General features: G+C 45.6%; 2 protein-coding genes and 1 non-coding gene across 3 annotated transcripts in view; 2 read left to right on the top strand and 1 right to left on the bottom strand.

Annotated features, from left to right (window-relative positions):
- The first annotated feature begins 697 nt into the window (after positions 1-697).
- Positions 698-869, top strand: BLACAT1 (BLACAT1 overlapping LEMD1 locus). The gene is given in 2 exon segments (XM_066335670.1): positions 698-831; positions 833-869. Coding segments are annotated over 2 exon segments (99 nt in total). The 5' UTR covers positions 698-769.
- A 4643-nt stretch (positions 870-5512) lies between these two features.
- TRNAW-CCA (transfer RNA tryptophan (anticodon CCA)) lies at positions 5513-5584 on the top strand. Its single transcript has one exon. It is a non-coding gene; the product is annotated as a tRNA-Trp (tRNA).
- Positions 5585-14132: 8548 nt separating this feature from the next.
- Positions 14133-15407, bottom strand: part of CNTN2 (contactin 2) — a 141761-nt gene continuing 140486 nt past the window's right edge. The window contains exon 23 of the transcript XR_010745348.1: positions 14133-14148. The gene's annotated coding sequence lies outside the window, so the exon portion shown is untranslated. The remainder of the gene's footprint in view (positions 14149-15407) is intronic.

The raw sequence follows: 15407 nt of genomic DNA on the forward strand, positions 1-15407 counted from the left end.
CAAAACAAAACAAAACAAAACAAAACAAAAAAAAACCCCAAACTGGACACAAAGAGAGGGAATTTGGTTCCATCTGAGCCTCTCTGTGCTGGAACAGCCAGTGCTGCTTCAGGACCGGGAAAATCCTGGGGCTGCTCAGCTCCATCAGCACCAGGAGCTGCAATTCCCGTTGTCCCTGGAATGTCTGAGAGGGGCTGGGGGAGAGCTGGGGCATCTGGAGGGGCAGGGAATTCCAGAGGGAAAAGGGAAAAGGGAAAGGGAAAAGGGGAGGAAAAGGAAAAGGGAAAAGAAAGAAGGAAAAGGAAGAAGGGGAGGGGAGAGAAAAGGGAAAGGGGAAAGTGGGAGAGAAAGAAGGGGAAAGAAGGGAAAGGAAGGAGAGAAGGGAAGGAAAGGAAAAAGGAGGGAAGGGGAAAGGGGAAAGGGAAGGAAAAGGGAAGAGGAAAAAGAGGGAGAGGGAAGGAGAGAAGGAAGGAAGGAAAGAGGGAAGGAAGGAAGGAAGGAGAGAAGGAAGGAAGGAGAGAGGAAGGAAGGAAGGAAGGAAGGAAGGAAGGAAGGAAGGAAGGAAGAAGGAAGGAAGGAAGGAAGGAAGGAGGGAGGGAGGGAGGGAGGGAGGGAAGGAGTGTTCTGGTCCAGGGTGATGTCCCAGTTCGGGGATTTTGGGGGCTCAGCTCCCCACCCTGCCCGTGCCCCCCCAGCTGCTGCCCTGACCCCTCTTCCTGTCCCTCTCCAGGTCTCCCGGAGTCTCTCGGAGCCTCTCCCGCTCCGGGTGATGCCACAGTTCACCTTCGCCTGTTTCTGCGGCCTCCACGGCTTCTGCAAGATGAAGAGGAAGGGAGGAGGGCGGCGGGGGGCAGGAGACGGCCGTGTGAGGGCGGCCCCACCGGGGACCCCCCTGTCCCCTCGGTACGCCGGGACTGCCGCGGGCTGTCACCTCTGCCTGGGGGGGTCTGGAGAGGTTTTGGGGGGTCAGGGGCTGATCCAAAGTGTCCAGGGTGGTGTTTGGCAGGGGAAGGGGGAGCTGAGTGATCAGGGGCTGGGGGAGATGCTTCTTCTGCTCAGTTATCCTGGAGGTTTTCCATTTATCCCAGACATTCTCCATTTATCCCACAGATTCCCCCACTTCTCCCACAGATTCTTCATTTATCCCACAGAATCTTCATTTATCCCGAGGATTCTCCATTTATCCCAGAGATTCCCCATTTATCCCACAGATTCTCCATTTATCCCATAGATTCCCCCATTATTCCCCAGATTCTTTCATCCCATGGAATCTCTCATCCCACAGATTCTCCAGTATCCCTCAAGTTCTCCATTTAGCCCAGAGATTCCCCATTTATCCCACGGATTCTCCGTTTATCCCACCCATTCTCCCATTTTCCCCGCAGATTCTCTCATTATTTCTCTCTCCAGGCAGGCCGGGGGAAAAGCCGAGGCCTGGCGATGACCTCGCCCAGGATGTCACCCAGGATGTCACCCAGGAGCCGCAGGGACCCTGCCGGGACATCCCGCCCCTCCCGCATCCTCCAGGACAGACAATTCCCTGCTGACCCGCCGAGCCAGCAATTCCAGCACACAGACCCGGAAAAAGTTTCAACAAACGGGCCAAGACCTTGTCCTTGCCAGAGCTGGGCAGTCCCTCCCGGTGTGTCCTGCCCCTGGGACGATCCCTGGGGTTTCTCCAACTCGGGATTTGCTCGTGGTCCGGGAATTCCTGCTGCCCTCCCACCTCTGGATTTCCCGCTCCAGAACCAGCCGCACCTGAGCGATGCTGGAGCAGACAAATCCCGCTGGTGCCAGTGGCAAGAGCTCTCAATCCAGCGGTTTCAAGTGCTTTTCCAAGGATTTTTCCCTCCTTTTTCCAGCCGAGTGGGAACACGAGGCTGAGCCGCGTCCTGGCTGTTCCCGGCTTTTCCGTTTGGGATGCAGGAATGTGTGAGCTGCGCACCTCCCGCCACGGATCCGGCTGGAATTCCTGCAAATCCCGTGCCACGGATTCCAGGGGTCATGGAAAGAGCGCCTCCAGCTCCTCAGGAAAGCAAGAGCCAAAAGATGAATTTGTTCCCACCAGCAATAATCCTTCTTCAATCCCATCACGCCAAGGAAAGGATCCAGCTTCCCTCAGGGGCTGCTGCCCTGGTCACATTCCCACCTGGAATTTTGGGTGTCCTCCAGGTAGGGCATTCCTTCATCCTGGGTGGCAGCCAAGAGAAAAAAAAAAAAAACACCAAAAAACACTTTTTTTACCCAGAAACCACCTGGTCAAGCTCCCTTCCCCTTCTCCCTTCCACGGGGAGGATTTTCTTCCAGTATTCCAGTCTTCCTACAGGCCAAAATAATTCGTGGCTGCCCCAAAACTCGGTGTTTTCCCGAATGTTTTCCCAAGGACGAAGCTCCAGGTGGGCCCAGGGAAGCTCCTGTAGCTTTAGGAAAACGCCTGACTTGTCCTGATTCCTGTTTTTTGCACATCAGCAGAGCTTCCCTAATTCCACTTTCGTATCCTTGCCCTTGGCGAGGATCTTTGGGATCAGCTCTGGGCTTAATAAAACAAAACAAAACCCAAAAAAAACCCCAAAGAAGTTGGAATTTCCAAGGGCATTTCCTGAATGTAACTTTATTTTTGCACAAGGATTTGTGGGTGGCCACAGCAGGGCTGAGTTTGAGGATTTGAACGATTTGGGATTGTTGATTCCTGCTCTGGAAACGATCAGCAGCGTAAAGCTGAGGGTGGAATTCCAGCCTTGTTTTATCCCAGGAGAAATCCAGAGGACAGTCCTCTGACTCCGAGATATGTGGGGAATTATTAATTATAGAGAAACGAGCTTGGACTGACTCCCAACCCTCAGATTTCTCTTGTTTTCTCCAGGTTTCTCCTATGCAAAACACACAAAAAAACCAGCCAAAACCACAAGCAGGCTCAGCAGCAGCTCCTGACTCAACAAAGCCCCGTTTAAACCCAAGGCTTCACTTCAGGACTTTGCTCCACCCCATCGATTTTCCTGATTCCAGCCTGGATCGATCCTCGGCAAAGAGGGAATGCACAGAGCCCTCCTAGCACCTCTCCTGACACCGATCAAAGCTTTCAATCACTTTTTATTGTTCCTTTTTATCCCTGCTGCCTGGATTTCTTGGGAAATGACTCCCAAGATGATCCTCGGGAGTCTCCCGGCCCCAGGAGCCATAGGAATCTGTACTGTACATTATTTTTTTGGGGTTTTTTTGTGGGGGGAGAGGGGAAACAAAAATATAAACGTGGCATTTGTAAATAATGCACAGGTATCTTCCACGCACAGAGCAGAGCGCTTCCTATAGGAATTCCTGTGCCAGAGGAATAAATAAATTAATACAGAAATTAATAAAGCTGTTAATAAATCTATTAATAACTATAGTAATAAATTATTGAGCTGATGATTAAGTAAATAAAATATTTATGATAATTTTTGGAGTGTGGGTTTGGAGCTGAGGCGTTTTGCTCCCTCTTTTTCTCGGCTGGTTCTTCAAAATGCCCCGACAGGTATCTCCCAAAAGAGGCCTGAAATGCAAATCCCTCTTTTTTGGGGAGTGGGATGGGGCAGGGAAGGGCACAGGGGTTGTTAAAGCATAAACCAACCCCACAGCAGCTCCTGGGATGTCAGGAAAACTCCCAGCCAATGGCTCTGGAAGTCAGATGGAAAAAAAAAACCCCAAAAAAACCTTGACAAGGTAATTTGATAAATTATTGGGCGCCCCGATCCCGGTTTCTCCCGCTCATTGACAGGGTTATCCCATAAATCACGGATGCACGGCACGGCTGCGCTGTGCCCCGAGACTCCCCTATTGATCCGTCAGCTCCCGGGGAATATTCCCAACGGCCACAGCTCTGGCTGTGCTTGGAATGAGCTTTTCCCCCTTCCAGCACGAGGAGCTGCGGGAATCAATGGGATTAGGAAAGCCCTCGGAGATGGGGTTTGCTCTGTGGGGTGGGAGTGGAAGGTGGATTTGGGGAGGGAAAAGGTGCCCATGATCTGCTCACAGCCAGAGCTGGGTGAATGCGGTAAAACGTCATGGATAAATTCGTGGTATCGAAGATTTGGGTCTATTAAAAGCTACTCCAGGACATCTCTGAGATTCCAGAGCTGTGGTGAAAGCTGTGACACCACAACGTTTGTGACAGAAATGACACGGAGTGGAGATGGGCCATTCATCAGTGATGGGCCTCCATGGCTGATTGACATCTGATATCGATCTTGATAAGAGATCTGACATCTGATATCGATCTTGATAGGGGATTCAACATCTGATATCAATTTTGATAAGAGATCCAGAGGATGATCAAATCAGCACCCCAAAGACGAGATCCAGGAAGACCATCAACGCCTTTTCATACTTACTGGAACCCTTTTCAAGATCTTGCTTAGAATTAAAGAAATACATCAATATTTGGACTTTCAATGGACTTAGCCTCAGGATAAATATAAAAAACCCTACACCAAGACACAGTGGTGTGTGGTCGATGTTGGACGGTGCCGTTGTTACTGTCACTCTGCCCACCCAGTGTTCCGTCAATGTTGTCCGATTTTATTGTCGCTTTTAATCTGGTTTTGGAAATTTGCTAAATAAATCCTGTTATTTTGAATTGGCTTCTAACCATTATAACAGCAAACTTCCAGGGAACCCCAGGATGGTTTAAGGGGGGAGAAGGGACCTTAAAAAACCCTTAAAATGAATCTCATTCCTCATTCCCTTTCCGCTGTCCCAAGATGCTCCAAGCTCTCTCCAACCTGGTCTTGGATATTCCAGGGACGAGGCAGCCACAGTTCTATGGGACTTTCAACCCAGAGAATTCCTTTTCCAATCTCCCATCTCAATTATTAAAATAATTTATACTATTCTGCCCTAATCTAAACATCCGAATTATTAAAATAACTTATTAATGACCCTTTTTTAGTATAAACTAACTCCACTCATCCTATCACTCCATGCCCACATCAACAGTCCCTCTTCAGCTCGCTTGAAGGCCTTTTCTCTGGCAGAAACAAAGGGAAAAAGGTTTTAAAAAAAAGGTGATTTCAAGGCCCTCAACTCCCCTCACGACGCCCCTCAACGTGCGCGGGCCCCTTTAAACCCGCCGCGGTGGCCCAGCCCAACGCCCAGCGGGGCAGGGGGGGGATTCCTCCTCCCCGCCGCTGCCCCGCGCAGCCGGAGCGGCCGCGCCCCCCCTCGGCGGGCAGTGGTACAGCCCAAACCGCTGGGGGCGTGGCTATGTGGAGGGGGCGTGGCTATGACGAGGGGGCGTGGCCAGCTCGGCGGGCGGGCTCGGAGCCCCCTGAGGGGCGGCGCTGGAGAGGCGAGGCCGCTGCTCCGGGACGATCCCGGCGGGAAAACCGGAGATTCCCGGTGCGTGCGGAGCTTCCCGGTGTGTGCGGCATTCCCCGGTGTGTGCGACATTCCCCGGTGTGAGCGGAGATCCCCGCGGTTCGGCCGCGTGGGGGCGGCGCTGAGGGTTTTGCGGGAAGGGCGGAGGTGGCGCTGCCGAGACCTCGTGGCGCAACGGTAGCGCGTCTGACTCCAGATCAGAAGGCTGCGTGTTCGAATCACGTCGGGGTCACGGCGCCCTTCGGGGCTTTCTTTTTTTCATCGCCCCCGGGGGGATTTCGAGCGGGGATCCCCAAAATTTGGGGGGTGAACGGAGCACCCCGCAATCTCTGGCCTCTCCTCCCGTCTCTTTTTTCTTCCTAAGTGGTGAATATTTAACGTTAAAAGTCGTTTTGGGGGTAAATTCGGATTCTGGAGGGTCCCGTATTTTGGGGATGGATGGGGAAAGCTGGACCTGGCTTTACCTGGGCTGCTCCTGACCCTTCCTTTGGGCATGTTTATAAATACACCCATGTTATAAATATTGAGCTGTTTTAAATATTTCAATATTCATCTATAAAAAAATTCCGTGGGAATATTTATGGAGGCCTCGATGAAGGCAGTGCTGGTGGCTTTGTTCATAAAATCTTCATTTTTCCTACAGCAATTTCAGTGTTTTTCTGTCCTGTCCCGAGCCTCAAAAAGAGAAAACCCACTGAGTTTGGTTTTATCCTGTCCCAATTCCTCGAGTTTTTAACATGGAATAAGGAAAGATTTTAGATCCAGAAAGGGTTGAAAGAGCAGCTCCAAGCCCTGATAAAGGGAATTAAACGAGCCAGATTTGCTCATTAAACCCTCCCAGGGTTTGATTTTTGGGGGGAAATTTTATTTCCTCCTTGCCCCTGGTGGGGATAAAAATATTAACATCAGTCAGGAATGATTCCTTTGGGCTGGGAAATCCATGAGAATTCTCTGCTGGAATAACCCTCGGTGTTCAGCCAGCCCTGGCAGAGCTGAATTTGGGATATTTGGGGACATTTTGGGTGGATTTCCCTGAGTTTGGGATGCCAAAAAAACCATCAGCCATCCCTTTGGGGATTGGGGATGCCCCTAAATTATCCAGATTTGCTTCTTTTAGGTTGAAAATATCAACTGAGAGTGAGAGTGGAGTGGGAAAAGAATCAAATCCTGCTGCAGGAGCGCTCGGGGTGAGCGGATAAAGGAACTGGAATAAAGGCAACGGAGTCCCCGACCTTAGAAAATCCCTGAAAAATAATAATAAAAAAATCACACTTGAAAGGGATTTTTTTAAAATTCTTTGACTCCAGTGGAAACACTGAGGTTTTTAATCTCCAAAAGCTCTTTTTTTTTTTTTTTTTCTTTTTTTTTTTTTTGGTGAGTTCTGACCCACTAAAAGCTGTTTTTTTTTTCCTTTTCAGAGGTGCTCTTTGAAGTGGCCTTCAAAAGCTCAGCCCAATTCCCTCCTTTATCCCATAACCCGGGATGGATCCTCACCTTTATCACAGCAATCCACTCCTGGGGGAATTCCCGAGGGGAGGGAAAATTCCCAAATTTCCAAATCCGCAGAGGTTTGGAGGGAAACACGGAGCCAACAGCTGTGTTCTGGCTTCATCGACAGGAGCAGAGCTCAGAGGAGGTGGTGGAAAAGGGGGAAAAGGGTGTTTATTTATGGTTTTATCATGTATAAAGAGTTTTATACATTAAATATTACCTATTATAATTTTTCTATATTGTAATTTTTCTATATTGTATTTTTTATATATTGTAATTTAATATATTGTAATTTTTATATATTGTAATTTTAATATATTGTAATTTTTATATATTGTAATTTTTATATATTGTAATTTTTATATATTGTGATTTATATGTTTATTTTATGTATTTGGGGTTTTTTGATGTTTCCAGTTATTTCTAGTGGTTTCAATTCGTTTGGCTCCATTTTCATGTGTTTATGTTGATTTATCGCTAATTGTGTTTATTTATGTTTATTTTCAGTTATTTGTATTTATTTGTATTTGTTTGTATTAATTTCTATTTCTATTTCTGTCTGTTTACGTCTATTTATGTCTATTTGTTCATCTGTATTTTCATTTGGTTTTATTTATTCATAGTTAGTTATATTTGTTTATATTTCTTTTATATAATGATTTCTATTTATTTACTTATAGATTGATTTATCAATTTATCTCTATATAATCATTTATATAATTATTTCTATTTATATTAGTATTTCTATATTTTTAATAATTATTTATAGATTTATTTATATTTATAGATTTATTTTTATGTATTTATTTCTATCTATTTGTATTTATTTGTATTTATTTCTATTTATTTCTATTTATTTCTCTGTATTTATTGGTTCTCCCGTGTTCGTGGTGGGTTTTATGGGATCTCCAGCAGGTGAACGGGCTCCCAACCAATTTATTCCCTGGAATTTCGGGGCTGGGATGGGTTTGGACTCTTTGGGTTTCTGGAATTCTCTTTTTTAGGTGTTTGCCTCCCATTTTTTTTGGCAGGGGGATGATAAATCCTTTCCTCACAAACCCTTTCCCCAAATCCCAAATGCTCCAGCGTGAAAAATTAAACAATTCCAACGTGTAAAAATGACCTGAATTGGGGTTTTGTTTTTTTTTTTTTTTTTTTTTTTTTTTTTTTTTTTTTTTTTTTTTTTTTTTTTTTTTGCTTTTCAAAGCATTATAATCTACAACCTGACAGGGAAATCTCAGATTAATTCCTTGTATTTAAAGGGGGGTTTTCGCCCTTTTTTTCACCTTTAGATTAAAATTGATCAACCTTTGGAACAAAAACCTTCCAGGTGAGAACAACTCGTGCCTGGAGCCCGAAATCCTCCAAAAACACCGATATTTGATGTTTCTGCTGCTGAATGAGGGAATTACCAGTTGATATAAACCGATGGGTTTTGTATTCTCTGGCGACAAACGCCGCAATTAACTCCAATCAGTTAATTACAGCCTCCTCCCATCCCTCCAGCTTCTCTTTGGGGTTCAACTCGGGTTTTTGTTGGGTTTTTTTTTTTTTGTTCTGCTCCTTTGGAAATGGGGGAAATTGGGAATTATTTCGATTTTAACGCCCCCTCAGCCCATCGTGTTCACCCCTCTGGGGTTTATTCCCTGGATGCCTTCCCCTTTTTGGGGCTGGTTCCTGTTCCTTGGTGTTTTCCCTATTTTTTTCCCTCTCACCCTTTTCCCTTTTCCCTTTTCCCTTTTCCCTTTTCCCTTTTCTCCTTTCCCATTTTTGGGGGGCTGGTTCCTGTTCCTTGGTGTTTTCCCTCTTTTTTTTCCCTCACTCTTTTCCCCTTTCCCTTTCCCCTTTCCCTTTCCCCTTTCCCCTTTCCCCTTTCCCCTTTCCCCTTTCCCCTTTCCCCTTTCCCCTTTCCCCTTTCCCCTTTTCCCTTTTCCCTTTTCTCCTTTCCCGTTTTTTGAGGCTGGTTCCTGTTCCTTGATGTTTTCCCTCTTTTTTTTCCCCCTCTCTCTTTTCCCCCAGCCCCTTTTCCCCGCCTTTGCTCCGTTTCCCCCTGGGAACTGTGGCTGTGGATTTGGGAATTGTGAAACTGGGATTTCTGCAGGATCCACATCCCCTTCTCACCCTCCTCCTCCAGCCTCACACCAAAAACATCCGAATCCGCTCCAAACCTCGGGAGAACTGGGACATCCCTGGCTGGGGCGGGAGGAATTTGGGAATCTGCCTCCTCCACATCCCTAATTTTAGGCCCTGAAATTCCAGAGCTGTCAGCCAAGAGCGGAGCTTGGCACAGGCAGGGACGGCGGTGACAGGGAAGTGGGAGCTGAGGGGACATGGCTCCGTTCCCAAAAACACCCCAAAAATGGGGCTGGAGGGTGGGAAATAGGGGGAAAAATGGGATTGATGGGATTGGGAAAAATCCTGAGAGAGCTGGGAAGGGTCTGGAGAGTCCTGAGGGATTTGGGGAAGGGTCTGGAGAGTCCTGAGGGAGCTGGGGAGGGGCTCAGCCTGGAGAAAAGGAGCTCAGGGGGAATTTGTGGCTCTGCACAGCTCCCTGCCAGGAGGGGACAGCCGGGGGGGATTTGGGATCTCATCCCAGGGAACAGGGACAGGAGGAGAGGGAACGGCCTCAGGCTGGGCCAGGGGAGGCTCAGGGTGGGATTCCAGCAGGAATTTCCTCATGGAAAGGGCGCTCAGGCCTTGGAAGTGCCCAGGGAGGTTTGGAGGTGTCACCTGGAGGTGTCACCTGGGGGTGGCACTGAGTGCTCAGGGTGGGGATCAGGCACAGCTCGGACTCCATGATCCCAAAGGGATTTTCCAGCCAAAACTCTGGGATTTTGAGGGATCTCAGCTGCTTCTTGGATTCCAACCATGACCCAGCACCACCAAACTGTCCCTAAGTGCCACATCCACGGGGTTTTGAGCACTTCCAGGGATTTCCATTTCCCCGAGCAGTGCTGGAGTTCAATTCCAACATTCCAATATTTAAAACCATTCCCGTGAAAATCTCCCGCCCTGGTGTCTCCTCCGAACCCTGCCTTGTTTCGCGTGAATGCATTCCCTCATGAGCTCAGCCTTGGGGAGCTCCAAAAGAGGAAAATTCCGAGGGATTCGAGAATTCCTTCATGGCAACCCTTGAAACAAATCCAGGCTCTGGAAACTGTTTTGTTTTCAAGCCGAGTTTGGGTTGTTCTGTTATTTTTTGGAGGTTTTATCCTCCTTTTTAAAGCATGAAAAGCTTCAATATTTAACCACCAAAGGCAAGGAAACCAAATTTCTGTGCAGTTTGAATGACGGATTTTGAGGTGGATTCAGAGTTCATTCCCTCAACTCTATTAAATATTAGAAAATCCCAGAAAATCCGATTTTTACTCTGATTTTTTTTTTTTTTTAACCCACAGCTGCTCCTGGCTTTTTTTTTTTTCTTTTTTTTTTTTCCTTCTTTTTTTTTTTTTTTTTTTTTTTTTTTTTTTTTTTTTTTTTTTTTTTTTTTTTTTTTCCTGTGCCTGGACCATCAATGATTAACCCTGGCTGTGGCTGAGGAGCAAAGTCCCTTTTTCCTCTCTCATTCCCAGAGCCAAACAGACTCTGGGATAAATCCCAGGAAATTTGTGCCCAGCTCTGGGATTTATCCGTATTTATCTGGGATTTATCCACATTTATCTGGGATTTATCCACATTTTGGGCCGCTCAGGAAAGGGAAAGATGCAGCTGATGACGCCCCTAAAAAATCCCTTTTATTCAGAGAATGTGAGATCAGCTGCTCCCATCTTTTTCCCAAACTCCTGTTGGATTTACATCACAATTTTAATTTTAAAAAAATTATATTTATTATAAACACCCCAAAAATATCCCCTTTATTCAGAGAATGTGAGATCAGCTGCTCCCAGCTTTTTCCCAAACTCCTGTTTGATTTACATCATAATTTCAAATTTTTTAAAATTTATATTTATTATAAACCCCCCTAAAAAAATCCACATTCACTCCACGAGCTGCACCCAGTTTAGGATGATTTTTGGGATGGTTTTTGGGATGGTTTTTCCCTTTTTTCCCTATTTTTTTCCAGGCTCCTGCCTGCCTGGAACGCTGTCTCCCCACATTTGTCACAGGGGCGGCCACAGCTGGTGGATTTCTTCCCTTGGGGTGAAAATCTGATGGAGAAATCCCGGAGTTCTCTGGGCTCCTGTCTGCACCGATTAAAGGGACTTTAAAAAATCCCTTCGTTAACTCCTTAATTAACTGGCAGCTTGAAAAATCTCCGGGAAGAAGAAATGAGGATCTGCTGTCCTCTGTGTTTCTCTCACTGCTGACACAACAAAATCCTTTTTTTTTTTTTTTTTTCCTGTTCTTCCTCTTTGTCAACAGCAAAAATCCCCATTTTCCCTCTTTATCCACAAAAATATTCCCTGTTTAACCTCTTTATCCAATAAAAAAAATCCCCATTTTCTCACTTCATCCACAAAAAAAATTTCCGTTTTCCCTCTTTATCAACAACAAAAATTCCCGTTTTCGCCTCTTTATCCACAAAAAAATATTCCCTGTTTAACCTCTTTATCAACAAAAATATTTCCGTGTTTTCCCTTTTTATCAACAATAAAAATCCCTGTTTCCCCTCTTAATCCACAAAAAAATTTTTCCCATTTTCCCTCTTTATCCACAAAAAAAAAATCCATTTTCCCTTTTTACCCACAACATCCTCATCAGTTCAAAAAAATTATTTAAAAAAAATATATATCTTTAAAATATATATTTCCTTTTCCTGCATTTCCAGAGCTGATTTTTTTCCCCTTTCCCCCTTTCCACATTTTCCTTCCTCCTGCAGCTCTTCCCACCTTTCCCATCCCAGGAATGGGATTGGGGATTTGGGACTTGGCTCAGCCTGAGGTGCCTCAGGTGTGAAAAAAAAAGGGAATTAAAACCTGGAATTAAACCCTGGAATCATTAAAAACCTCCCTGGTGTCACCCGCAGGAATTCCTGCACCTCTCTCCTGCTGTTCCCATGGAAACAGATGTGGAATTGCAGGGATTTTATAGATTTTTTCCAGGACCGGTATTAATTTGATTTGATTTGATTTCCCTCCTTTATCATTCCCAAGCAGGCTGAGGGTAAAAAAAAAAAAAAAAAAAAAAAAAAAAAAAAAAATTAAAAAAAATCTGGTTTTATTGAGGCACTAAAAAAAAAAGTGGGAATTCATCATTCCCAAATAAATTTTCCTGCTGGATTTGCCTCAGATATCAGGAAGCTCGGAACAGCTGGGATTTGTGGCTGAGCTGTTGAAATTCCTCATTTCCCCCTGGTTTATCCCATTTTTTCCATGGTTTATCCCATTTTTTTCCCTGGTTTATCCCATTTTTTCCCTGTTCTATCCCATTTTCCCCTGGTTTATCCCATTTTTTCCCTGGTTTATCCCATTTTTTCCCTGTTTTTTTCTCAGATGTTCCATGTGGAAGGTGAAGATCCATCCATCCACTCATCCATGAATTTTATTGGGCAGGAAATCTGGTTTTGTTGGAATTTTTTTGTTGATTTATTTTAATCTTAATTAAGGACTTATTCAGGTGAAAGAATATTTGGGGTTAATGAATTTTTAGGGTGAGGATTATCCTGTTTTATCCCGATCCATGGGAGTTTTCCGGGTTTTGGCGGCTCTGGGAATTCCAATCCCAACTCACGGGAAGGAGCCCCAAAAGCAGCCACGAAACTGAAATGGGGAGGGAAAAATGGGGAAAAGGGAAAGGGGAAAAAGGAAAAGGAGGAAAAGGAAAAGGAGAAAAGGAGAAAATGAGAAAAGGAGAAGGAGAAGGAGAAGGAGAAGGAGAAGGAGAAGGAGAAGGAGAAGGAAAAGGAAAAGGAAAAGGAAAAGGAAAAGGAAAAGGAAAAGGAAAAGGAAAAGGAAAAGGAAAAGGAAAAGGAAAAGGAAAAGGAAAAGGAAAAGGAAAAGGAAAAGGAAAAGGACCTTCAAGACCAAACAACAGAAAAAAACCCCAAACCAAACAAAAAAACCCACCAAAACCCAACCAAAAATTAAACTGAAACCAACCAAAAACTGAATCGAAACCAACCAAAAATGACATCAAAACCATCCAAAAATTGAATCGAAACCATCCAAAAATTGAATCGAAACCAACCAAAAATTAAACTAAACCAACTCCCGCCCTCCCTGGGAAGTTCCTTCCAAGGCCTGGGCGCCCTTTCCATGAGGAAATTCCTGCTGGAAATTGCTCCAGCCCGCAGGAAATTGGGAATTCTGCACTCAGTGCCTTGGGAAAAGCTTTGGAGATGGGTTTTAATTAAATTTGAGTGGCGCGGAGGTGGCTGGAAAGCTGCAGAGTGTCTGGATTCATCTGTGAGCAGGCTGCTAAATTATAGAAAAATAAAAATTAAATAAAAATAGTAAAAATAAATTTTAGAATAATATAAATATACATATAAGGATAAATAGAAATAGAAATATATATTTTTATATCAATTATAAAAATATATAAATATAAAAATATTAGAAAGAGAATGATAAATATATATTTAAATATAAAGGATAAAATATATATTTAAATAGAAAAATATAAAAATATTTTAAAATATCAGTTTCAATATCAATATCAGCTACGACAAAACATCACCACCAATAATAATAATAATAATAATAATTCCAGAGTCCCTGCTCCAATCCAACCCGGATTTCTCCCAGAATAATTGCTTTGTAATGAAGCTCTTCCCGCTGGATCGGCCCCGAGTGGGAAAGTTTGATTAAAATGCAAATTGAATCCTCGCGCTGAAAAACCGACAGGAGGTGAAAACAGCAGCCAGGGGATGGGAATTCCCTTTATTTGGAGTGATTTAATTCCAAATTCTTGTGAATTCCCTCGTTTTCCTGATTTTATGGCCGGGGATGTTTCCAAAGAGTCTCAACCAGGAGTGAAGCTGCATCTGGGGATTTGGGGTCAAAACCTGGTGAGGAGCCTCCTGAGGCACTTCTGGGCCTGGGAAATGGGGTGGGAATGGGATGTTCCAGCCCAGGAATGGGATTTTTCCACTTTGGGAATGGGACTTTTTCCAGCCCAGAAATGAGGCTTTTCCAGCCCTGGAATGGGACTTTTTCCAGCCCAGGAATGGGATTTTTCCAGCCTTGGAATGGGATTTTTCCAGCCTTGGAATGGGACTTTTTCTACCTTGGGAATGGGATTTTTCCAGCTCTAGAACAGGACTTTTCCAGCTCGGGAATGAATGGGATTTTTCCAGCCCGGGAATGGGACTTTTCCCACTCAGAAATGGGATTTTTGCACCTTGAGAATGGGATTTTTCCAGCCCTGAAATGGGATTTTTCCAGCAGGATCCAAGGGTGCTCCTGTGGGATCCGCCCCGAGCTCTTTGCAGGTGGGAAATCTGCATGAACAGAATTCCCTGGGAATTCCAAGGATTTCAGGAGCTCCAGCACCACTCCAGGCTGTTCCTGAAGGATTGGGAACATCCAAAGGATCCCTGAGGAGGAGCTGGGCGGGAGATGGATGGGAAGGATCGTTCTCCTTAAAGGATTTTCCCACAAAGTTATTCTGAAGAACTTCAAGGAGAAAAAAAAAAAAAAAAAGATGCTTTTGACACCTTTGGAGAGAAACGAGGTCGGGGAAGGAAAATCCTGGGATGAGCAGCGGGGTGGGAATCAATTCCAAAGGGTCCAACATCTCCCTGTGGGATTCAGGAGCAGAATTTTGGGAATGGGTTCCAAAGGGTCCAACATCCCACTGCTCCGAGCTCCTTGTGGGATCCAGGAGCAGAATTTTGGGATCAGCTCCAAATGCAACATCCCACTGCTCCGAGCTCCTTATAGGATGAAGGAACAGGATTTTGGGAATGGGCTCCAAAGTATCCAATATCCCACTGCTCCGAGCTCCTTTTAGGATGCAGGAGCAGAATTTTGGGAATGAGCTCCAGAGGCTCCAACATCCCGATCCTCCAAGCTCCTTTTGGGATCCAGGAGCAGAATTTTGGGGTTCTGCTGCCCCAGCCGCCCTTTGCCGTGCCCGTTCTCCCCATTTTGGGGTGACATCCACGGGATGGGCTCTTCCCTCTCCGATCCCTGGGATCCACCCGGGACCATCCCCATCCCTTCCCAGGAGAGTTTCTGCCTCCTCTCAGCTCCTCTTTTCCCGATTTTTGGGGGGTTTTGTGGGGTTTTTTTGCCCTCCCATCCCCGGGAATTTTATCGGTGCCGCTTTAGGGCGGGGAGCAGCAGCGCCGCCGTTCCAGAACATCCTGTGCCAGCGCCGGGAGCCATAAAAGGCTCCGGGATGGATCGGGAACGCCGGGAATTCGCACGCACAGCCCCGAGGAGGAGCCGGGGCTGGGGAAAACCCTCCCCGCCCTCAGTGTCCTACATCTTTTTATTTTTTTTTTTCCTCCAGAGTGGGAACAGCAGCGCCGCTGGATTTACGCCGATTTTTTAGGGGGTTTTATTTATATTTTATTTTTTTTTTCCCCTCTCTCTCTCTCTTCCCACGCAGCAATTCCCGGCTCCGGCTGCTCGCAGCGCCGGCGGGGAGTGGGAGGAAAGGGATGCTCGGAGGATTTG

The sequence above is a fragment of the Sylvia atricapilla genome, chromosome 25 (genome assembly GCF_009819655.1).
Source record: "Sylvia atricapilla isolate bSylAtr1 chromosome 25, bSylAtr1.pri, whole genome shotgun sequence".
In the NCBI taxonomy this organism is placed as follows: Eukaryota; Metazoa; Chordata; class Aves; order Passeriformes; family Sylviidae; genus Sylvia; species Sylvia atricapilla.